Source organism: Notamacropus eugenii, chromosome 6 (assembly GCF_028372415.1).
Source record: "Notamacropus eugenii isolate mMacEug1 chromosome 6, mMacEug1.pri_v2, whole genome shotgun sequence".
Classification (NCBI taxonomy): Eukaryota; Metazoa; Chordata; class Mammalia; order Diprotodontia; family Macropodidae; genus Notamacropus; species Notamacropus eugenii.
This window is the reverse complement of record NC_092877.1, coordinates 147,918,745-147,944,362: the sequence shown is the minus strand read 5'-3', so window position 1 is coordinate 147,944,362 and position 25,618 is coordinate 147,918,745. Positions and strand designations below refer to the sequence as shown.

General features: G+C 34.9%; 1 protein-coding gene across 4 annotated transcripts in view; it reads left to right on the top strand.

Annotated features, from left to right (window-relative positions):
• Positions 1-25,618, top strand: part of LRBA (LPS responsive beige-like anchor protein) — a 783,746-nt gene that overhangs the window by 679,215 nt on the left and 78,913 nt on the right. For all 4 annotated transcript variants that reach the window (XM_072621222.1, XM_072621224.1, XM_072621221.1 and 1 more), the window contains one exon: positions 18,595-18,762. In XM_072621222.1, coding sequence (XP_072477323.1) covers positions 18,595-18,762 — 168 coding nt within the window. The remainder of the gene's footprint in view (positions 1-18,594; positions 18,763-25,618) is intronic.

The window sequence follows — 25,618 nt, the reverse complement described above, 5'->3', positions numbered from 1 at the left end:
TGCCTCCACATTTTTCCACCTTTGTATTTCCCTTCCAGAAGCAAACACACCTAGATTCCCCTTTCTTCTATCCTTTTTTTCTCTCCAGTTCCCTTGCCCCACCCTCATGTCTTTGGCTTCAGAAAAAAGAATCGACTTGGTATTATTTATAGAGGAAGCCTTGATATAGGTGATCAAAAAAGTTCCTGCAGCCTAGCAACCTACATCTTTCTCTATTTTAAAAAAAATGAAAGCATAGCTTTTTGTATAATAACTGATATCTGACTGATGAACAAAATGACTACTTTATAGAAATATTTTAGTGTAGCTTTATTACAAATGGTAATGCAGACTTCAGACTCACTAAGAGGTAGAGGGAGTGAAGTAAATTAGTTCTACTTTGAAGCTTTTCTTTTTTCCCCTTTCATAATGAATGGGGAGGCCCTTGAATGAAAGCTGCTTTTCATTAGTGCTACCAAATACCTATTTGAAAGAGTTGAGTTCTAACTGAACACCCACACAAGAGAAAGGGAAAGCTTCCTTTTCGAAGGACCATCAGCTAAACAGCTCTTGGCTTCTCTTTTCCAATCAGGTGGTTTCACATCAGAGTTAATTACTCCAGTCATTTATTCTAATCACCCTCCTCTTATGGCTAGCTGCATTCTGTCATGGGGTGGCATCGTTTGAAGCCAGTTAAGTTTGAAAACCACTGCAGGGTACTTGAGACTCATTAGTGAGGCCTATCCATGCCTGGCTCTGGATTTACTCCCTGATTAACTCTGCATCCTTCCACCCTGCTCCTTTCTCCTCACCAGCCCCTCCCTTCACAGGCCTCTCTAAATCAGAAATGTTTCAATTAACTCTTGCCTTGCTGTCTGACTTATTACTTCTGCATATAATAAATTTACAAGTCTTTGTTGCTTGCATGAAATGTGAGAAAATAGTCATATTTACTAGCCTAATTTTAATTGCATTTAATATGTAATTTACTTTATAGAGAATATTTTTAAAAGATGGAAGGTAACAATTATACAGAACTCTGCTTATAAGAACATATTTTGCGTGTGCATGTATGAATTTCCTTCAAGCATCTATAATTTTATAAATGTAGATATTCAATCCACCTATACAGATTGCAACCCCTCTGTAACTTTAATAGGTGATTGTGAAGAGCTGTTGTACTTCAGCCTTATCATGAGCCTTTGAGAAATTGCTTAGGCTGGTTTCTGAACAAGAACATACAGTCTGTCACTTGCGCTTGGCATGTAGCCAGGCTAGCTGGGTAGAATCTGCCAGAGCTTGCATTGTGATGGTATAATCTCTGAGATACCAGGGACACCTCTGGTTCCATCCTCTGTGTATGTGGTACATGGACAGAGTGCTAGATTTGGAGTCAGACAACCTAGGTTTGAACCTGGATTCTACCACTTTCTGCCCATTTGATCTTAGCCAAGTCACTCTGGAACTCCAGTTCAGTATCCATGATTTTATGAACTTGTATTTATGTAAATCTTTTAGGTAAGCAAAATGTTTCTCTTATGGCTGGCATTTCCCCCCTCCCCCGCATTGACAGTTAAGAAACCTGAGGTTATGCAAGGTAAAGTGGCTTGCCCCTGATAATGTAGTAGAACTTGAACCTAGCACTTTCTCATCCCAAGGACAAGCCTGTCAGCTGCTCTGCTGGGCTGCCTCCATAACTGCAGATACTGGCTTACACGTCAGGGGTGGCTTTTATATATGTGAATAGGTGTGTATACGTACAAATATAAACTAGGCAGTGTTGACCTAAAGCTGCTGATTTGCTGCTCCATTATCCCCAGCCTTGATTTTGTAACACCACAGTGTTAATTCAGTTATCTCAGAAATACATGGAAAACCAAATAGTAATTGACAAAACAAATTTAAGTTCATGTAAATATTTGGCAGTTTAATTATACTTCTCATTTTAAAAGCATATGCCATATGACACTTTTTGAGCTGTAGGGATTGCAAAATCCAACAGACAAAGAAAAGGTTCTACTACTCTGAAAGAGCAAGAGATGTCTGTGTGCTGAGCAGTGAGGCTGCAGAGACTGTGGAGACCACTGAGGCCCTTTAGGAAATGAACAAGATGTTTCTAGTTGGTAACTGGAGTTGGAGCGCAATAAGAGATAGGGATGGAAGGAATATATTTTTTCCTCTAATTTGATCCATGGTTTGATTCAGAGAAAGCAAATAAAATGTAGATAGTAGTAGCTGTTGTGGCCCTATTTGTAGTCTTTGTCATTGTATAGCATTTATATAGTGTTCTAAGGTTTACAAAATGCTTTACAATTATTACCTCATTTAATCTTCACAATAACCCTGGGACTTTGTGTTGTGTTGTGTTCTGCTCACTTGTGTCTGAGCCTTTGTTCCTCTAGTTGGGGTTTTCTTGGCAGAAACATTGGAGTGACTTGGTATTTCTTTCTCCAGCTCATTTTACAGATGAGGAAACTGAGGCAAACAGGGTTAAGTGACTTGCCCAGAGTCACACAGCTAGTGTGAGGCCAGATTTGAACCTAGGTCTTCATGACTCCAGGCCCTGCTCTCTGTGCACTGTGTCACCCTGGGAAATGGGGACTGTTATTAGCCCCATTTTACAGATGTGGAAACTGAGCCAGATCTCAAGTGATTGCCCACAGTCAAACAGCTAGTAAGAGTTCTGACTCGTGGTCCAGAGTTCTGCCCACTGTGCCACCTTGTTTCTTGGCAGAGCAAACGTGAAATGTTTTAGTTTCTGTGTGTGTGTGTATGTGTGTGTGTGTGTGTACAAAGGATAATTTTTGATCCTGGAAAAGAAATCAGTTATGTTTTTGTTTACTCTTTTGTTCTAAATTATAATAATTTTTCTCTCATGAGAATAGTTAAATAAACTTCAGGTTAAAAGTGTCCACATAGGAACAGTCTAATTTGCAAATTGTTAATGTACATTGTGCAGGAGATTTCACACTGTGCTCCATAAATACTTATTAACTTTTGGCTGACTTGGACGTGCTTAGGCTTTCTGGAATGTTCTAAGCACCGATTCCATAATTAGGTAGTGATCTGGCCTTTGTGCATCACTTCCTAATGCTCAGTGCATTACAGCATTCAGAGGAACAGAGGAACTCTAGGATTCTGAAGCTGGATGGGATGTTGATGGTTTCTGCTGAGGATTTCCCTCAGCACTTGATCTGTCCAGTGTACTTGGTGTGTTCATTTGTATCTGTGCTGAAGAACAAGAACAGAGCTTTGAAATAAGAGACTTCACCATTGCCTTGGTTCTCTCCATCATCCTTCTCCATGAACCCGAATCATGTGGATAAAAAGCTGGAGCTGTCTGGTCTGCTATTGCTAGTAACCAAAATCATTCTGCATTGTCTTTAATAAGGCCCTATCTTTGCTAGCACTGTGCCAACTCTGCAAAAAAGTCTTCTGTGATCCATTATGTCTCTTCTCACATATGTGCTTCAAGAGCAGGGTCATACACACACACACACACACACACACACACACACACCACATTTCTTAATTCATTGAATAAGAAGAGCTATTCAAAAATACCTTGACATGAGTTTCTAAGTACCTAATTACATCTTGTAAATATGGCTGCATTTAAGGGGAAGAAGATTATGACTGGAGCAACGCTCTCATTGCGTTATTGTTCAACAGTCATGGGATTTCACACACTACGTACTCGGGTGTTCATAAACCATAAAAATGTAGCGATGGAAAGAACTTCAAAGATTATCTAACCCCACCTCCAAATCTGTGCCTTTGAATATCGATGATTTTTCCAGGTCAGTTTTCCTGAGTAGCTACTGTCACCCTGAATGTTAATAATGTCAAAAAACTCATTTTTGGTGAGATTTGTGAACACTGTATAGAGATCTCAATGCTACTCCCTGTACTTTCCCTTTATCCGACATGTAACAAAGATCATGTCTGCTGGGTTGTGTTGTGCTTTATACCAGTATCATGAGTCAAAGAGTGCCCAGCTCATGTAAAATTCTGGCCAGGGTTTTTTCAGCAAGGTGCAATAATAGTGGCATCTTTGAACATGGTATAACATTTCTTCAGAGAACTAGTATGTGAGAACAAAATGATAGCTGTATAGATATCTAAGTAATCTGTTCTCTTCCTGCTCTAAGATCTCAGCAGTTGTGCTGTCCTGCACAGCTACTGTTCTTTATAGCTTCCAGGGTTTAGTTGATCTCTTCAAAAGTTGAAGTGACAATTTTTGTTATGTTATCTCAGGTATAATATTATGTATTGTACATTATAGACCTGTGTTCTCAGTGGAAGAAGATATATGAATAAGAACATTAAAGTATCTGGCTTCTATACATTATCTGTCTATGATGAAATGCTGTGGAGCAGGAAGGAAACAAGTATTTATTAAATTAGCCAGGCACTTACAAATGTTACTTCATTTGGTCCTTACAGCAGCCCTGAGAACTAGGTGCTTTTCATGTTCATCATGTAAAACTGTACAATTCAATTCAGTAAACGTGTGTGGAGCACCTACTGTGTGCCAGGTCCTCTGCTAATTGCTGGAAATACAGAGAAGAAGAAGAGTTCCTACCCTCCAGAATCATGAAAGAAAGCTAAAACACACAGGGAAGTCGAAGCATTGTGCTGCGGCATCATTCCACATAAACCCGGATTTCTTTACCCTTGATCATGTGTGTCTCCATTTCAGTTGCACGGCTTCAAGGAGTCTATAAGTGTCCTTCATCTGTGAGTCATGAGCAAAGGCTTAGTGCCAGGCTCCTCTGAGGTGAAACCAGTTAATGTCAAAAAAAAATCCTTTTTGGTAAGATTTGTGAACGCTGTGTAGAGATCTCAATGCCCCTCCCTGGACTTTTCCATCAGACAGCAGCTATGGCTACTAATCAGAGGGAGTGATTTGTGAAAGATGAAGTGCAGGTGTAATTTGGTACTCTGGCTGAACTTTCTTACTAGTTTAAATATTTAGCAAGTTTGAGATTTGTTTTTCAGTTTGTAAATTATTTCATTTTCTTCATCATATTTGTTTGGGGTATTAACAAATGTTTTTTGTAGCCAAGTATTTTGATTTGCAAACTTTGACAGTGAACTTTAAGAGGGTTGGTGCCTTTAGGATGTCTTTAGATTAATGAATACACAAAAGGAGAACAATCTCCTCTCCTCCTCACTTATTATCTGGATTCCTCCAGTATTAAGCTACATCTGGTAATAAGTATGGATCCTGGCCTAGCCAACTTCAGAGGCAGAAAGCAGCTAATGTTTAGCGAATCTTTGTGGATAAACAAATAAAAATATGGGGTTAGAGTGTGGGTGTCTCCCCATCGCAATTTGGAGCTTACTGCCCAGCTACCACAAAAATGTTTGGTAATTTGTATACTAATGAATTTTTTCTTGAAGACTGGAGAGAAAACAAAACATGCTTTTGTAGAAATAGATGCTAAGTTTGAGTATTTTGTATTATTGGTTCATAAGCTTAGAGCTAGAAGGCACCTCAGACACCATCCAGTCCAACTTCCTCACTTTATACATAAGGAAACTGAGGCTTAGGAAGGGCAAATGACTTGTCTAAGGTCATACAGGTAGTAAATAGAGGCATGACTTGAACTCAGGTCATTTGGCCCAGGTCCTCAGTGTTCTCACCAGCTGTACCAGGTTGCCTCTGTTCTTTCGCTAAAAACAAGGATGGAAAAGTGAACGGTATACCTTTTACATTGAAATTAATTTGACATATATCTATGTTATAAAGGAACAAATCTTAGATCAAAAGTAACTTAGAGGTGAAATTTTAATGTTGGATTATCCTAGAGAAAATATATGTCATTTCAACATAGGAGTATCTATACAATTTTAAATCTGCAACTTTGCTCAGCCTTTTGATCTTGCCATGCAACAGTACAAGTTTTGGTTACGACTAAAACTATGAATTTCAAAGGAAACATGGCCTTCAGTGTATAAAATATATAACAGCTGGGTGACTAGTCCATTTAAAACTGCAAAACAACAATTGTTGACAGAGTGCTTCTCCTGCCAAAAGATCCACGAGTGCTTGATGATTATATCAAGACATGATGCTAACTCATACTTTTAGTAATGATATAAATGTAGAAATGGACTGTGTGCTTCTAGACTCCAAAATATATTTCCATCCTTGCAGTTCAAGGACAGTTTAGAAGCACAGTGCTCCATTTTGTGATTTCTCTATCTGTTCTTCAAACTGTACTTCAGTTCATTGATGAAAGTTAATTTTAAACTGTCAGGTATAATTTTTTCTTCCTCCCATCTACCAGTTCTTTTTCCTTAAATCTTTAAACTTCCTTAAAACTTTTCCTGAAATTCTCAGCTTCCTGTTCTTTTAATGCTCAGAATATTTTTTCCTAATGTTTTAAGTCAGAGCAAATATTCTGTTTGTAAAGTGGTATGAAATTTGCTGCACATTCCATTTCATTGTGTATGGAAAAAGTTAATGTTGCAGTCCCAAAGCCACAATACTGATTAGGAGTTGGTGCTTGTTTGGAGTATGATAAGTTTGTAATAAGTAAAGCTAAGTGCTAAATAGCTTGTCAAATCTCTGAAGATTACAATTTTACTAGAGTTGTATTGCTTTTACCACCATGGTTCATATGAGAACAGAATTATTAAGGTTTAAAAATAAAATGCATCCGAGTTTGGTGTGAGGACCATTGGGCATCACCTTCCCCAAGATCTTACTTAAGAAGTTTATTTGAGGCTTGGAAATTTTCTGATGCATTGATTTTACTGATGTCTTTTGTTGATTAAAATTTTTATGCAGTAAAATAGTGATTTATACTTTGTGCTTATTTACTTTTCTTTAAGGTTTTACCAACAAAAATTATATATGAATTTATATTATGTTAATCAGATTTTCCCACCACCACAAAGCCAGCATTTCAAGAGTTAATGTGTCTTATTAGGGGGACAGGAAATCTGGCAACTATTGCAGAAACTAGACCTAATGGTGCACACAAACAATTTGTCAGTCTTGGTAAATGTGAATAGCTCTCCGCAAAGTGGCTGCTCTTGCTTTGTTTGAACAGGCTAAACTTTTCCTTTTTGGACTTTAAATCTTAGAAGTGAAATATGATCCACATATTCAATCAGAATCATTTAATTCAAAGCATATTTTGATTGGAACAAAGTTGACATGGAAAGAAACTCTAGAATAAAAAAAGTTGAAAGGACTTTATATCATATATTTAGCAGGAAAAATTTGAAACAGTTCTAATTAGGCTGAAAAAAACAGCTTTCTTCAGTGTAAATTATAAAGGTCATATATCAGTGTTAAGGAAACATTACCACTAGTGTTTGAAATCCAGCACATGCAAACATAACAGACCAGTTAGTTCTGAAACTTTTTTCTTTTTTTGGTGGAGGAAAAGGGAATTAGGACAGAGAGAGAGGAACACTGTATTATAAGACTGTCCTATTTAAATTTAAAATGAAATCATTCCCTAAAATTCTCTTTGTATCGTATGTTTTGCCAATCAGAATAGCTGTTCTTTCTAAAAAATGAATTGTGCTATCTATATTCAAGATAATTTGGGTTTCCCTTTATTCCATGTAGAAATTAAAATTTAGAGAACTCTATTTTTTTCTTCATATGAATTTTAAAAATGTGTTCAGAACCATCAGAGAATTATATTTCTTTCAACATTGGAAAGATGTTCACTGACTATTGTTTGACTTGGAACTTACTGTATTGAAATACTTTACCTTTAACTACTAGCAAGTCTTTTTGAATACACAATTTATACATGTATTTATTAGATGGTCTGTATTTTTAGAAATTTATACCTGATGTTCAAAAAAATATAATTACTATGTTTTTAATTGAAATCAAGAAATTATTTTCTTACTGAGGGGCTGGAGATTTCTTTTGTATGTTCTTAGTTTAAAAAATAGAGCACTTGCTATACATAGTCAACAAGAATTTATACAGTGGTTGGGGATGCACTTAGACACTTTAAGGATATGCCATTTAGAGGAGAAGGGAGTACATTGTTAATGTCTTCAAAAACCAGGCTCTAAGCAGTAATAATTTATAGTAATTTATTTTGTTAATTGGTAATAATTTCTATGGTTTGCATAATTTCTTAGACTAATCTGATTTTCTTGAAATTGAAAGGAAATTGCCAAGGACCATGAAAGTAAATCTAGATGAACAAAAGATCCATTTTAGAGAACAAGATGATTATATTTAAAATTTTTCACTTTCTAGTCAGCTGAGTGATTTCATGGAAAAAAGAGCCAGTTTCTCCATCTGCTATGGTTTGCCTGTGTTATGGAAAAATGATAATCCATACTACATTTTTATTAATAATTTAATCTCCCAAGATATTAGCTTTAAGAAAACATAGAATGAATTTTTACTGACATGTAACATTAGACATAAATTCATACATATTATTTTTCTGACACAGTTTTACAGATGAGTTATTTATGAATAATTTACTATTATTCTTTGAGTATCAAAGCTTCAATTTGTTGATGTTTTGTATGCATTTCTGCCTTGGGAATGAACAAATGAAAGTTACTAATAGGTGTTTGTGTTTGACATCTGTATACTGTACTTTTTAGCATATCTCAAGTGTTTTAGTCTCTGCCTATTAGATCTCATTAAAAAAACAGATATCATCCCCAAGACAGTTTGTCAAGGCTAATATAAGTCCCCCTGGATTGAATTGACAATTTGTGTGTGGCTTCATATGACAGTCTTTTCACGGTCTTATTTGATCTTTAACAATTGGACATTAGTCATTGATTTATTTTACAATAACTCAAAGCAGTTGAATAGTATAATATTGTGTTGGACATTATAGTGGATTTGCTTTCTTACAAATTTTTCTCAGAGCACACATTGGGTGTAAATGATGTATCTAGCCTGCTTAGGGAGTACTAACAATTGATTGGTTGGTTTGAGAGCAGCATGGGAAGAAGGTTAGTATCCCAAAGCTGCAAATCATATTTAACTCCAGACTTAATGAGGACTGTCTTTCTTAAAGACTGAAAAAATTTCACGTTTTTCGCATTCTATGGATTCAATTTTACTTATCATTATGAATTTTACTTAAATGGAAAAAAATCTTAAAACCATTTTTTTTACTCAAAGGAAATTTATTTTTGTCCTACATGTGAAACCAAATTAAAATATTATAAATTTTTTCTCAGATTTTGAAATAAATGTTTCTGTTTTCTTAAACATCGGACGTTATATGAAATAATATTAGTATGTTCCATTTATTTTCTGCAAAATTTAGGTTACTTGAGAAATTATTTTTAAGGTTCTGTTCTTGACTCATTTTTGTGGGACGGGGAGTGGGAGTGTGTTTCAGATTCCATATATTATAGCATGGCCATTGTATCTGTGGTTTGTTGCTGTGCTGACTCATTAACTTGAAAACTGTTAATTAGCCAAATGGACTATTTTATAATTTTATAACCTTTTAGATTTTCCATAAAGTGGTAATTTCAGTTGTTCATTAGAGTTCTATTTTTACATACTTTAGCATATTGTGGTGCTTCTCAGGTAACTAGTTTTTAAAGGGCATTGTTGGTGGTTTTTGTGTTTGGAATCTATATTTTGAAGAGTAGTTTCATATTGACCTAATGAACGGAATGGTAAGTTCAAGAGTGCTGTCAGTAATTTTGAGGAGAAGTTTCAAGATTGATAAGGGACTACAGTATTTATAGAGTATATCGCAATCTGAAGAGTGAAGAATGGAAGTATACTGGGTTATCCATGCTTGTGATTTCTGATTATAACACAACCATTATATCTTTTCAAGTCTATATTATTGCTTAGAAGCAAAGATATAATCATTAGAAGCTAAAGCTAAAATCTGTAAACTCAGAATACTGTATGAATAAATGTATTTACCCAAAATTCTTTGTGTGATGAAAGAAAACAGGTTGAATTTGCCCCCATTTTCAGAGCTTTAATAGCAAGAACATTCATTTGTATCCCTGTGATTTGCTGAGCCTAGTAGAATTTTATAGTCTCGAATCACAGTACTGCAGACACTCAGGAGACTTCTGACTGTTTTATCTTATTAAACAATTTTGAAATCATTAATTTTTAATTAGTTTGGATGCAGTTTTTTTATAGTTTTAATAGTGTATGTACATGAACTAAACGTTTTTTATTTAAACTACTGGCCAGAGTATTACTTACATAAATAAATGTACGTACTTCCTAAGTGTACATATTGTGAGGTTCTTCCATTGAGTAATACATTTTATCGACTATGAAACACTGTACAATAATCTATGGGAGGTTCATAGCAGTTTATTAGCTAAGAATTTGAACAACTACTACCAAGACGGATATGAGCTGGAAGATATGTATAGGTCTTTCTCTTGATTGAAAGTTCTAATTAAGTGAATCGGAGAAAATTAACTGAAATTAGCTGTCAGAAAGTCACATTTAAATGAATGATGAGCTGGTCTGGCAGTAAACATTTAAATGATATAAATTGCCATTTAAGTGTATGGTTTAATGTTTGTCATGCATTAATGGGACATGAGGCTGCAGTGACAATCAAGCAGCTTGCTCTAATTTGAACATATTTAAGGCTTTTGTGTGGAGTACATTGTACACAAATTAAGACAATTGCTGCTTTTATGTGTCAATTTAAATGTCTTTTTAAAATCAGACATGTTAATGAAAAAAGGTATCATTTTGTCTGCAAATTATATAATGGTTCTTAAGTTTTTACATTGATTTTAAATTTCATGTGCTAAAAGTAGGATTTACTTAAAAGCTACAGCAAGCTGTGCTTTCCTTATGTCAAGTTGAATATCAAGCAATTTTTTTGTTTTGTATTTGTTAACCAAAATCACAAGTGTTATGAATTTTATAACAGATCTGTGAAACAAGAGCTTCTCATAATGAAATTAATTGAATTAAATATTTGTAATATATTTTAGATATGCTTTATATTTCTGAAATCATGAAGTTATCTAACATGCCTAATGATTTACAAAATTGTTTTTGTTAATGTAATTATTGCACTTTTGTTTTGGAGTAGTACATTGTGATTATTAAAAATTAATAATTTCATGAAAATATGGTCTTTATAATTTGAGATAAATAAATTCTTTGTGCATACCCTCTTTTATTAAAATATATGCCTACATAAACCTGTAAACTAATGGAATTATGTCCTTTGTCAATAGACCATCTGTTTTTTGGACATTTACTCCTGGAATGAAGAAAACAAACTAGCCAATTTTACTTAACAAGGAGACCCCTTCTGATCAACTTTCTATCAGCAAGTGACCCCAAAAGGCATCATTACTATTATGCATGCATCCCTGAAAATTAGAACCAGGTTATTTATCCTGTGTTAATTTTACTGTTTAATTCTAAATGTGTTTGTACTCATAGGGAATTTTATTCCTGATACCTTGTATCTAAGTGTATCTATTGTTTCAGCAATCAAGTGCGAGGTATGACCTTGTCACAAGTTATTTCTTTGGTAAAAGGGAAGCTTTATTTTTAAAAAAAAATTTTAAATGTTTTTTATTATGTCATTGTCATCATAGTTAATGCTAGTATCCATCCCTTTCCCTCTCCCAAAGAGTCATTCCATCTAACAACTAGTAATTTTTAAAAAGGAAAAAAATAAGCACTTTTAAAAAGGGGGAAAAAAAATCCTGAAAACGTGTGCAGTATGTAACACTTGTGTACCTCTCACCTCAATGAAGGGGTGGGTGGGGAATGTCCTCCTATATCTTTTAATTTAAGTCATGACACTTTATCTTTATAAATCATCACATTCGTTTTTGAATTTTTGGTGTGTGGTTCTTTGCATTTACGTTGTTTCAATTATTGTGAACGTTGTTTCCTTGACTCTGCTTATGCTCCTCTGCATTAATTCATGTAGAACTTTCCTTGTTTCTCTTTATCACATACATCATTTCTGACAGCACAGTGATATTTTCTTACCACAGTTAATTTAACCATTCCCTAATCGATGGGCAGGTACTTTGTTTCCAATTCTTTGCATTCGCAAAAAGTACTGCTATAAATGTTTTGATATATGTGTTCTTCTTATTGATGGCTTTCTTGGAGTATAAAGCTAGTAATGGAGTCTCTGGTTCAAAGGATGTGTGTATGTGTGTGTGTGTATATATATATATATATATATATATATATACACATATATATGTATATATATATGTATACATATATGTATATATAGATACATATATATATACCTTTTATTTATTTATTATTTGTATGCATAAATCCAAATTTATTTCTGTCACAGTTCAGTTCTGTCAGTAGGTAGAGCATTAGTTGTAATAACTAACTAATATTAGTCAGTCAGTAAACATCTATTAAGCAAATAATGCACTAATCAATAATGCATTAGTGTGCCTCTTTTCCTTCATTCCCTCTAGTATTTGCCATTTTCCTTTTTTGCCATCTTAGCTGATTTAATGAGTATGAGTTGGTACTTAAGAGTTATTTTAATTTACATTTCTCTAATTATTAATGATTTAGAGTACTTTAGAGTTATTTTAACCTAAATTTCTCTACTAGTGATTTAGAACAGTTTCCCATATGGCTATTGATAATTTTGATTTTTTTTGGCCTCTAAAAACTGCCTGTTGATATCTTTTGACCTTTTTATCAGTTGGGGAATGGCTTTTATTCTTACAGCTTTGTTCCGATATATATTTGAGAAATGAGATCTTTATCAGGGAAGCTTGCTGCAGATCCCATTCACCCCATTTCTTACTTTTCTTCTAATTTAGCTGTGTTGGTTTTGTTTGTGCAAAATCTTATAAATTTTATGTAATCAAAGTTATCCTTTTTAATAAAGTTATCTCTCATGAACTTTTCTATAAGTAAGTCCCCACACTGTTCTTGGGCTCAGAACCACATAGCTGCAGTTCTGGAACCTGTTACTTCTTCTTACATAGGTAGGACCCCTTCTCTCTTATGACTGTGACTGCTCCTCTCTACCCTGGGATTGAGTAATAGGTCACAGAACTGCTAGATGGGACCAGTTCTTGCTCCCAGTACCTGGGATCTTTTTTTCTGCCCAGGTGTTCAGTCCTCTTACTGCCCTTAGGTGTGGGCTACTCCTTGATGCAGTTTCAGTCTCTTATGGCTCTGATTCAGCACAGTTCTCCTGGCAAGCCTTGACTCTAATGTCTATAAACATCTTTTTCCTAAGTTACCCTGGGCTGAAAAAGTGACTCGCCATGACTTTTTTCTTGGCTTTCTGGATCAGAATTTGATTTGGTGCTCTTAAAAGATCACTGTAGGGGAGGATGTGAAAGAATATAGGCAAAACCATGAGCTCTTATTCCACCATTTTTACTTCACTTCCCAATTATTGAACTTTTAGCGAAGGAAGTTTACTTTGCCCTAACATGGCAAGAATATGCAACAAATGATACAGTGGCACTTAGCTTCTCTGGAAGAAGTCACTAGGAAAATGCTGGTCTTGTCGTAGAGCTTAAATCACAGAGTTATTTTGATTTCCATTTCTCTTACTATTAATTTGGAGAAATATTTGGTGTGATTGTTAGTGGTTTGCTTTCATTTCTTTTGAGAACTATTTGTTCATACTCTTTAACTGTTTACCCATTAGGAAATGATTCTTAGTCTTATATATGTGTATGCTAATTTTCTATTTACTATGACTATCAGGCCCTTAGAAAATCAATCAGTCAACATTTATTAAGTACTTACCATATTGCAGTCACTGTGCTAATAAGTAATGATACAGAGTCAAGTAAAATCATCCCTTACCCTCCAGTAACTCACATTTTAATGGGAGAAACAGCATATAAATAACCTTGTATTTTACACACACACACACACACACACACACACACACACAGAGTAGATGTAGGTGTAGAAGTCAGTAATGTAGTATCTTTCATATGTAAGTGACAGTAAGCAAGTGCTTTAGAGTATATGGAGAGAAGTAAAGTGTAAGAAAACTGGAAAGGTAAGAAGAAGCCAGGTTGTAAAAGACTCTAAATACCAAATTGAGGATATATTTGATCCTTAAGATAATAGCTAACTAGTGGAAGTAACTGAGGTAAGAAGAGACAGAGAGAGACAGAGAGAGAGAGAAAGAGTTTGTGTGTGTGTGTGTGTGTGTGTGACATTAAAGCATCATATTTGCTGCTAAATGAAGAATGGATTAGAGAAGAATGAAACTTGAACCAGAGAAACCAATTAAATAGTTATTGTAATTATTCAGATGAGAAATGATAATGGCCTGAATTTAGGATAGGTATCTGTATTAATGTTGAGAAGGGAATGTATGTAAGAGATGACTTGAGGGCAAAAATGATAAAATTTGGCAACACACTGGAAGAAGTGAGAATTAAGGATGACACCAAGATAGTGAGCACGGATGACTTGGAGGATGATTGTACCCTCAATAGTAATAGGAAATTTTGAAAAGAAGAGAACTTGGAGTACAGAAAGGGAATGGGGGGAAATAATGATTTCTCTTTTGGACATGCTGGGTTCAATCTGTCTCTATGATGTCTAGCAACTGCTAGTGTGAGATTCAGGCTCACGTGAGAGACTAGAATCAGAAATATTTCCTTAGAAATTTAAAATTGTACCCATAGGAACTGATAAGATCATCCAGGGAGATAACACAGGAAGAAAAGAGGAGCATATTCAGGGTCAGGTCTGGAAGAGGGCACCCAGAGTAAGTATTACAGAGTAGGTATGAAATGGATGAAGTGGATATGACGGGGAAAAACATCCAACAAAGGAGAATGAAAAGGAAAATCAGGAGAAACATGTCAGAAAAACCTAGAGGGGAGAAACTTTCTAGGAGGCGAATGCAATCAGCAGTGTTCAGTGTTGCAGGAGGATCAAGTCTGATGAAGATTTGAAAAAAAGCCATTAAGAGATGATTGATAACTTTGGAATGGTCAGTTTCATTTGAGTGGAGAAGTCATAAGCCTATTTCAGAAAGTTAAAAGAAGTAAGGAGAAGCACCTAATCATAGATGGCTTTCTCAAGGAATGTAGCTAAGCTGGGAAGGAGAGATTAACTGGCAGGGATACTTGGAGCAAGTAAGAGTTTTCTGAAGATGGGGGGAATATGGGCATATTTATACACAGAAAGGAAGAACTCAATCAGTAGGGAGATACTGAAGATTATAGAGAGAACTAGGATTAATAATGAAAACAGTCTGCTGGATCATATGAAATGGGAGAAGATCAAGGATAGATTGTGGAAGGATTTGCCTTGTCAAGGAGGAGGGCCACCTCTTCATGTAAGATGGGTGGAGGATGTAATGGTGGAAGATGTCTGAGTGATGTGAGAAAATGGGGGAAGAGAGAAAAGAGAATTGTGGGTGAATGGCCTCTTTTTTGTGGGGGGAGAAATATAAACTAAGATGAAAGGGAAGAGATAGTGAGCTATTGGAGGCTCAAGAGAAAAAGATTTTATTCTCTCTTCTCCCCACCCCCAACCATTTGACAGTTTCCCTTCTTATTCTTGTTGTGTTGATTCATGTTTTGTTTGTTTCCTTTTTAGCGGTATTTCCATTTCATGTGATAGAAATTTGTTTTTCTTTTGGGATCACCTCTCACTCTCATTTGGTTAGGACTTATTTTCATCTGCATTTTCAGAAGGTTCCTGATATTGTTATTTTCTGTTTTTATAGCGTCATCATTTATATTCAGGTTGCATATCCATTTTGAACTTTTTATGATATATGGTACAAAATATTTGTTAAATATTTTCTGGCCTATTTATTGTTATATATATAACATATATTATATATAACAATATATAATTATATAACAATATATATATATATAACAATATATAAAAATATTGTTAAATATTTTCTAAACCTATTTTCTGGCAAACTTATTTCTAGGTTTTCCAGCACTTTTTGTCAGATAGGGCAGTTTGGTAGAAACTAGAGATAGACCAATATCTCTCACCATATACCAAGAAGGTCAAAAATAGGTATTTGATTTAGCCATAAGCAAATTAGGGGAGGATGGAAAATTTTACCCATCATGTCTCTGGATAAAGGAAGAAATAATGACCAAACACAATGAAAGTATTATGACATATAAAATGGATAATTTTAATTACATTAAAATGCTTTTGCACAAACAAAATCATTGCAGTCAAGATTAGAAGACATAAAGGAAACTAGGGGAAAAGTTTACAGCAAGTTTCTCTGAGGCCTCATTTCTCAAATGAGTCAAATTTTTAACAATACAAGTCATTTCCCAGTTCATAAATGGTCAAAGGATATGAAAAGCAATTTTCAGTTGTAATCAGAGCTATGCACTAAATTACTATTGATTAAAGAAGTGCAAATAAAAAAACTCTGAGGTACCACATCACCCCTTGAATCCAGGCACAGAGGAATTGGCTAATTAGATTGGCTAATATGACAGAAAAGGAAAGTATTGGAGGGAATATGAAAAAAATGAGACACTAATGAGTTATGGAACTGTGCCCAAAGGGCTATAGAACTGTTCATATCCTTGGACCCAGAAATACTACTACTCCCAAAGAGATCAAAGAAAAAGGAAAAGGACCTAATAGTACAAAAATATTTATAGCAACTCTTTTTTGCAGTGGCAAAGAATTAGAAATTGAGCAAATACTTGTCATTTGGAGAATGGCTGAACAAGTTGTGGTCAATCATCATATGATTGTGATAGAATACTATTGTATTAAAAGAAATGAGGGACAATGTGCCCTCAGTAAAACCTGAGAAGACATATATGAAGTGATGCACAGTGGAGGGAGCAGAACTGGGAGAACATTATACACAACAATATTGTAAGGATGACCATCTATAAAATACTTAGCCACTCTGATCAATACAGTGATCCAAGATAGTTCAAAGGAACCATTATAAAAAACTGCAATCCACATGCAGAAAGAGAACTGATAGAATCTGAATGGAGATCTAAGCGTTGGTTTTTTTTTTTTTACTTTACTTTTTGGGGATTTTTTTGGTCTGTGCTTTCTTTTACATTGTGGCTAGTATGGAAATATGCTTTGTATGACTTCATATGTATAATTTTTATCAAAATGCTCACCTCAGGAAAGAAGAGAATTTGGAACTCAAAATTTTAAAAATAATATTTAAAAATTTTTACATGTAATTGAGAAATATTTAATGAAATAAATAAAAATATATTGGGGGGGGAGAAGATCTCCCAAATAAATAAATGCATCACATTGTTAAAAAGAAAAAAAGGTAGGGAGTTTTCCTCCAAGTAATTTATGTTCTTTGGGATTATTTGGGGGCACTTTCTTTATTTAGTCTGTTCTTGTGATTTCCTTTTTTGAAATTAGAACCAAATAATTTTGCTGAATACCATTTTGTAATATAATGTGAGGTCTGAAAGTGCTATTTCCCTGTTTTTTCATTATTTCCCCAAAATGAATTTTGTTATTATTTTGTCTATTCTTATAAAGTACTTCCTGAAAAAAAAATAACATTTTGAGCATCAGTGCTTAGGAAGTGTTAATATGTTCTGGCATGCTATATATCATTATGAATATGTACTTTATCCTTTCAGTCAATTTAAAATTTTTCATATTTTCAATCCAACCCTTCCAATTTGAGGGGAAGGGATTTAATCTACAGTATTTAAATTCAAGAAAGTCAGTATCAAGTAGCAGATAGAAAACTGACTTTGCTATTCCTCATTCAAAGCCCTCAATCTCCTGACCCCAGGCATTTTCACTGGCCATTCCTCTGTGCCTGGAATGTTCTTCCTCTTTGTCTCTACTTTGTGGCTTCATTAAAGTTCCAGCTTCCATGGGAACCCTTTCTTCAGCCTTACTCACCCCACCTACTTTTAATTCTAGTGCCTTCTCTCTGATGATTATTTCTAATTTATCTTGTATTTAGCTTGATTGTACATAGTTGTTTGCATGTTGTCTCCTGCATTTGACTCCTTGAATATAGAGTCTGTCTTTTACCTTTGTATCCTGATTACTTAGCATAGTCTCTAGCATGTGATAAGCATTTAACAAATGTTTTACTGACTGGATGACTTTGAGAGGGTTGAGTTTGTTTTACCTGTGACATCTCTGTTAGCTATGAGACCCTCAGCCTTTCCCTTTGCCTCTTAGTGCTTTATTACCTCTAAGTTAGAAAAAGATTGCCCATCTACACTGAATGGAGAAGTTTCTTCACTGGGAGTTCCTCATACTGATGAAGTCACCAAAAATCTAAATTCAGAATTTAATTTCTTTTATTAAAAGCATGCATTTCCCAATAACAGAACTTTTAAATAGTAGTATATCTTATATAATTCTAAGAAAATTTACTAGTTTGCTGTAGCTTCTGTTATCTTTGAATTTTTGCTAAAGGACAATCTATATGTATGAATTTTTTTCTTTCCTTAACTATGTGAAAAATCAATTACATCATTATTAGGTATATTTAGTCACTTCTGAAATACAATTCCCAGAAACAGTTTTTTGTCTATGCTAATTTTAAATTAGCTGGACAAATTATAATTTTCCCAACAAAATGTTTTGAATAAAATGTATTTTTTTTTTCAAATATAAATGGTCTAAATAATTCAACCTATTCTTTTTTACAGGCCTTAGAGAGTGAATTTGTTTCCTGCCAGCTTCACCAGTGGATCGATCTCATTTTTGGCTATAAACAGCAAGGGCCAGAGGCAGTCCGAGCTCTTAATGTATTCTATTACCTGACCTATGAAGGAGCTGTCAATCTGAGTTCAATAACAGACCCTATATTGAGAGAGGTAAGCTTCTATATGGAGACAGTAATTTCATTCCCCATTTCAGGTGTGTAAAGTTATTTTTGAATGTACCCTTCCCAAATCTGATAATACTGTCTATCAGTGGCTTTATACTTTTTAAGATATTTATTTCAAATGCTCTTGAGCAGTATGTAGTTTCTTGCATCTCAGCTTTTCATTTGTATTTTATGGATAACAAAATTGCTTAGGAGATTCAAATACCACATAAAAAGAAAGGAAATGTTTACTTGTATGGAGAAGTTTCTTGTATTTTTCCATTCAGATTATTAGCCTAGTGTTTTACCCTTCAATGAGGTCTTATAAACCGTTGTATGATGTTTCTAAATATCATTCAAAGGAGTACTATACCTAGAGATAAGTGTACCTTTTGGAAAAAGCTGTTCTGAAGAACTTCTGCAAAAGCTCATATTATATAGTCTTTAAAACAATAATTAATTTTTTAGAGCAGGGATCCCCAATAGGTTAATGTAAAGTCCTGTTTCTAGCAAATGGCCTCCTCCCTGTAGCCATAGAGCATTTAAAAATAGGAAATTGGCCAGTAGGATGATGTAAGACTGTTTGAGGCCAAAGGCTGCTAAACTGTACTTTTCCCTTTGGCCTTAACACATTTAAAATACATACTTGAAACATCCATGTGCATCAGGGAAGAGGGAAATGTTTGATGACTCACCTTCTATTTCAGATGCCTTTGGGCTTGAGGAAAATTATGTGGCCTGAGACCAATGAAATTCCTCTTCTTTCGCTCTCTGTAGCTTATTGGCTATGTTTCTCTCTCAGCAATCTCAGCGCAAGCTTTATAAATGAGTTTAAAGGCATAGGACTAGTCTAGATGACTCTAGTCTTTGAGTTTCATGATGTCTGGAGAATTTGCTTTTTTGAATAAAGTTACTCTGAAGCACAAATAGGAATTCTGGTACCTGGACAATTTTAGTTGATGTCAAGGGAAGTCTTAAGGTATGACTGCTCTAATAAATAGTTATGTTAGGCTACAAGAAAAGGTCCCAGGAGTGAAAGAATAGGGAGCCAAGTGGGTTCAAAGGGAATAGAGGGTTAAGGTGGAAAAGAAAATTGTAAAACAGGTATTAAACTATGGAATGAGCAGAAGGAATGTGATCTGAAGGGTCATAGATGACAAAGTTAAAGATGTAAAAGGATGAAAAGGACTCTGTCACTTGGCAGCCTTCTTCCTTTCTACATTTCTTTTCTCTTTTAACTTTGCCTCCTTCTCTCATTTTTATGTGTCTTTTATCTACTTAGTTTTGCATTTCCTTTCACTATTATAGGAAGAAAATTATCCCATCTCCCCTTTTCTTCTGCTCTTACAATATTGTTTATCACTGCTTTCAATTGGGATTAATTCTGCAGCCATGGGAAGTTGGGTTGTTTAAGACTGTGGTATGATATTTCTTGGAAACCCATATTTCAAGGATCTGTGATTTCAGTGATAAGGGTTCTTTCTCCCTTATCTCTGATCATAACCTTTCTAAATATATCAGATGGTCTGAGAGAGTCATTATGCTCCCCAAATTCATCACTTTGTGGTCAACATAACAACATGATAACGAGTCTATACGAAATTAGTGAGGTTGGTCCTTGGACAAGAGATATACAGTCCATTATTAGACTGTTGCAAAGTCCCATTGTGATTCCTCACTGTAGTGTGAAAGTGACCTTGGGTTATTCAAGGTTTTATCAGCATAAAACAAACTCCAGTAGATCCTACCAACATGGACATTCTTCTGATAGGGAAACTACAAGTAGGGGATAACTCCAAGAAAGATCTGACTAAAAATGCAGAATCTTTGAGGTATACAGAAACTTGAGCTAAGTTTATCCTCTGAGTTCAAAGCAGAGCTCAATTTAAACCATTCCATTCAGAAAGGTATTTTTTAAGCTTTAAAGCTTTCCAAGAAAAATAAAAAGTTTGAGAAGATGTCCTCTAAGGTCCAATGCAGCTCTAAACATCTATTTTTATGATTCCTTTGTATTAACCGTTCATATTTAGTTGGAAAGTTTTATGTAATTTTTTTAAATCAAAGACTATTTTTGTGAAGAGAATAATTGCTCTTTCAATTCATTTTATTTAAGTCTAGATTTTTTTCATACTAGGTTTTTTTAATAGTAGACTTTACTAACCCATATAATTACTGAGCATTATGCACATAGGGAGCATTTTTAATTAAAAAAAAACTTTAGTTTAAGTACCAAATAGAATGAGTATTACTATATACATTGTGGATCAGAAAGCATTCATACATGGAATTACAAATCTGTATAATGTAGAGCTTGATGTATAGATATATCTCACACACACACACACACACACACACACACACACACACATATGCATCTCTTATCTTTTACGTAGGTGAGATTTTCCCTTATGCATCTTCCCTTTCTTTCTTCCAGAGAACAGTCCATATAGCAAAAAAATTTTAAAGAACAATAAGAAGACAGGTTTGCTTGACTGAATTGCCCATTATGGTCCACTAACTAAGGCTCAGAATGCACCAGGAATTAGTTCCTCATGTCTGTTTTTTGTTCAGGGGACCAGGAATTCATGTGAATAATCTGAGCCTGTCATTCCCTGAATCACTCAGTATTATAGTTTCAGTACCTTTGAAGGAAAATCTAGCCTGACTTGTCTAGGAGCAGGGAGTTAGAATACTGTTTCTACCACATTAAGGCGAGGAACATGATTATTAACTCCCACTTTTGGCAGACCATGTGATTCAGCAGACACCAATAAAACTGAAGTCCCTATTGTCTCTATATTGTGCCTTTCTGCCAGGCCTATATTGTTTTCTGTATGTCCTGTTTCCTTTTGCTTTCCAAAGCAGTGACAACAACCCTGCTTGCTCTTTCTTTACCCAAACGCTCTCCATTGTGCTTTCTTGCTTTGTTTCTCAGATTTCCCCATGTGTCTATATCTTAATATACCAGCCTCTTCACTACTACCCTTCCCCTACCGTGTCCTCTCCCTTTTACCTCTTTTGTCCATTTTGAACAGGGTATGTACTTTCATGAATATATTGCAGTTATAGGTTCTTTAACATGATGTCTAAGGAATACATATGAGGTAAATTTCCCACACTGAGTTAGGATCTCAAGTTGAATTTACATGTTACCCATACTTGGTTCATTTACATATAGACAGTTGAGTTCACAGGTTTTATTTTTGGCCTCTTCCTTGAATCTTGTCTCCTGTGATTTTTCTGAATACTTGACAAGTGATTCTTCCTATTTGGAAAAACTCTCTACGATGGCTAGTTTGGTTGATTTCAGAGTAATTTTTACCCTCCCCTTTCTTTTATAATTTAAAGCCCTTTGGAATAGGTTTGACAGACTCCAATCAGTCAGTCTTTCGATAAGGATTTATTAAGTTCATCCTCTGTGACTGGCATTGTGCTCAGCTTTGGAGATACAAATCAATAAAAGAATCCTTAATCCCAAGTAGTTTACATTCCAGTGGAGGAGAGAAGTATGTATGTGTGTATGTACATTTGTATGTGTACTGAATAAAGAGAATTAATAAATAGCTAATAGTTAAGCACAGGGCAGTTAAATAAGGTTAACACTAGAAGTTGAAGTGATTAGGAAAGACTATATAGAAGGTGGTATTTAAGCTATATCTTATAGGGAAAGACAGAATCCATGAGGTACAAACAAGGAAGGAATGCAATCCAAACCTTAGGGGAAATCACTGCAAAGACACAGATGGAAGGAGTATCATGTGGAAGGAAGAGAGAGAGAGAGGGCTAGTTTAGCTGGATAGCAGAGTTCAGGTTTTTGTTTTGTGCCAAAAAAGCTAGATTGAGGCAAGTTTGTGAAATGTTTTAAAAGCTAAACAAAACAACACATATTTTATTGTGGAGACAATAAATGGGAAGATACAAGAGTTGGGGGATCTGTGCTTAAGGAAAAGTACTTTAGCAGCAGAATAGAGGATGGACTGAAACGGTGGAACACTGGTGTCCAAGAAGTCATTTATAAAGCCATTGCAATAGTCCAAGGGAGATTTATTGAAGGTCTCAATTATGGGGTAGTTTTGTGAGGAGAGGGCAGTGATTGGAAGCAAGAAGTATTGGGATGGTAGAAACGGCAAGATTTGCCATCTAATTGGATATGTGGATTTACAAGAGTGAAGAGTAAAGGCACTAGAAGGATGATACTGTCTTCAACAGAACAGAGAAATTTGGAAGAGGAGGGATTTTTTTCTTTTTTTTTTCCACAGGGGAAGAGATAAAGGATTTCATTTTAGACTTGTTGAGTTTAAATTGGGACATTCAACTTAACATAATAGCTAACTAGTGATACAGTATTGAAGCTTAGGAGAGAGACCAGTGTGGGAGTCTTCTATATAGAAATCATAATTAAACCTATAGAAGTTGATGAGGTTACTAGGAAAGAGAGTGTGAAGGGATAGGAGAGGAGAAGGAACTTATATTCTGCTGGGGTGAGAAAACATGAAAATGAATAAGTTAAATACAAGATCATTTGAAGAAGTGAACATTTACTTGGGGGTTCTGGAAGGGCATTAGGAGGTGGTACATGAGTTTTGTCTTGATAAAAACTAAGGTTGTGTATTTCAGGAATGGAGGACAATCCATAAAAAGTCATAGAGGCAGGAAATGAAATAACAAATTTAGGGACCAACAAGCAGGCCAATTTGCCTGGAACATGCTAGAGTATATGAAGGAAAAGTAATATGAAATAAGTCTAAACAAGGAGGTTGGTAGTAACTTAAAAAGTAGGCCTTCCTTCCAAGGTGGCTTGAAATGACACTCTGGGACAAAACTTTAAAAATAGCACCCAATTGATTAATAATCAAGAAATTCAGTGGATACCTACAATGCATGATTGCCACAGAAATGCACAAAAGATTCATTCAGCACACTTTGGGCAATAGGAAAGGATGCTAACATATGCTCTTAGGCAAACAAGTGGTTAGCCTTCTAGTATGAATGGGGGCAGGCCAGAGACATGTAGCTTGCATGACCCTGTCTGGAAGTTAGCAAAAGCATAAAGCTTCACTTACCTGAGAATACTCCAGGATAATTAGAAATCCACATCATGAATCTTGGAAGCCACATCAGCACTGGCAACACCAAGATACCGTAGAGGGACCAACACTTTGCATGTCAAAGATCCAGGAAAGTAGATGATGCAGGAACCCAGGTGACACAAATGGAAACCAATCCATAGCTTACCACCCCACTCATAAGGATAGGACTCATAGCCTGGCACTGGCAGAAGCCCTTATTCAGGAACTAATTCTTTAGTAGTTGTGTGAATACATGGAGACCACTATAAAGAATTATAAGTATAATACATTACCATTATAATACATACAGTGTTTCCTGAAAATCCACCAAAGAAAACAAGAGTAACTCCCAAAAAATAGCAAAGAGAGACTCGGGAGAAACTTTCCACAAGGGCTGCTTAGAAGAAATGAAGCAAAAGACTTTTTAAAATGAAATTAATCTCTGAACAAAAGAACTAAGAAAATAAATAGCTTAGTAGAGATAGTAGTAAACCTTACCCAAAAATGGGCTGAAAATTAGTATAGAACAAAGAGAAGTCAAAGGTTCTAGAAGAGAGTAAGAAATATCAGAACAAGATAATGATAGCAATAATGATAACATAACAAAGCTATCACTTACATAGCTCTTTAAGGTTTGCAGAATGCTTTACAAACACGATCTAATTTGATCCTCACAAAAGTCCTGGCATTATTAGCTCCACTTTACAGATGAGGAAAGTGAGGCAAGTAGAGGTTATGTGACCTGCCTGGATAACAAAGCTAATAAATTTCTGAAATAAGATTCAAACTCAGATGTTTCTGACTCCAAATCCAGCACTCTATCCACTGTACCACCTTGCTACCTCAAAAATTTAAAGTTTTTTTTTTTTTGCAAAAAAGAAAATGCAAGCTTATCTGCTCTCAAAAATAACTTACCTAGAGAATAGATCAAGGAGAGATAATTAAAGAATCTTTAGACTTCCTGTAAATTATGTCTTAAATTTTAAAAAGTCTGGCTACAATATTTCAAAATATTAATTAAAACTACTCAGATTTATTAAAAGCTGAGGACAAATGGAAAATTGAAAGAATCTAACAATTATCCTCTGAAAGAAGCCCCAAAAGGAAAACTAGCAAGAATGTCAGCTAAAATCTAGAGCTTCCATATCAAAATAAATTTTTGCAAACAGCCAGAAAGAAAGAGTTCAAGTACCAAGATTCCATAGTCTGGATCACACAAAATCTAGCAGCTTCTATTGTAAATGAAAGAATACCATATGATACACTATTTCAAAAGCAAAATATAAAAGGATAAAGAAGAAAGACTCACAACCAAGAATAACTTATCCTGCAAAACTTAGTATGTTACAGGAAAATAAATGTATCTTTAATGGAATGGAGGACTTGGAAGCAATCTGATGAAATGACCATGTCTGAGTAAGAAGTTTGAAATGGAAATATAAGAGTCAAGAGAATTAATTACAGAAAGGAAAATTTATTTGAACACAAAATTAGATGGACCTATAAGATGTTTAAATCCTTACTTCCTAATGAGGGAGAAGAAACAAGTGTTGATTTTCAAAGGGTATTCATTGAATTAAACAAGAAAAAGAGAGAATTAGTACAGTACTGAGTATTTTAAGAAGGTAAAGAAAATGGAGAGTTAAAGGAATATACTAGTATCAAAAGAAAAATGCAAAGAGAATATAGCACCTACTAGGTGCCTGGCACTGTGCCAGGTGCTTTGTAAATATTATCTCATTTAATCTTTAAAGCAATCTTGCAAAATTAAGTGCTGTTATAATCCCCATTGCA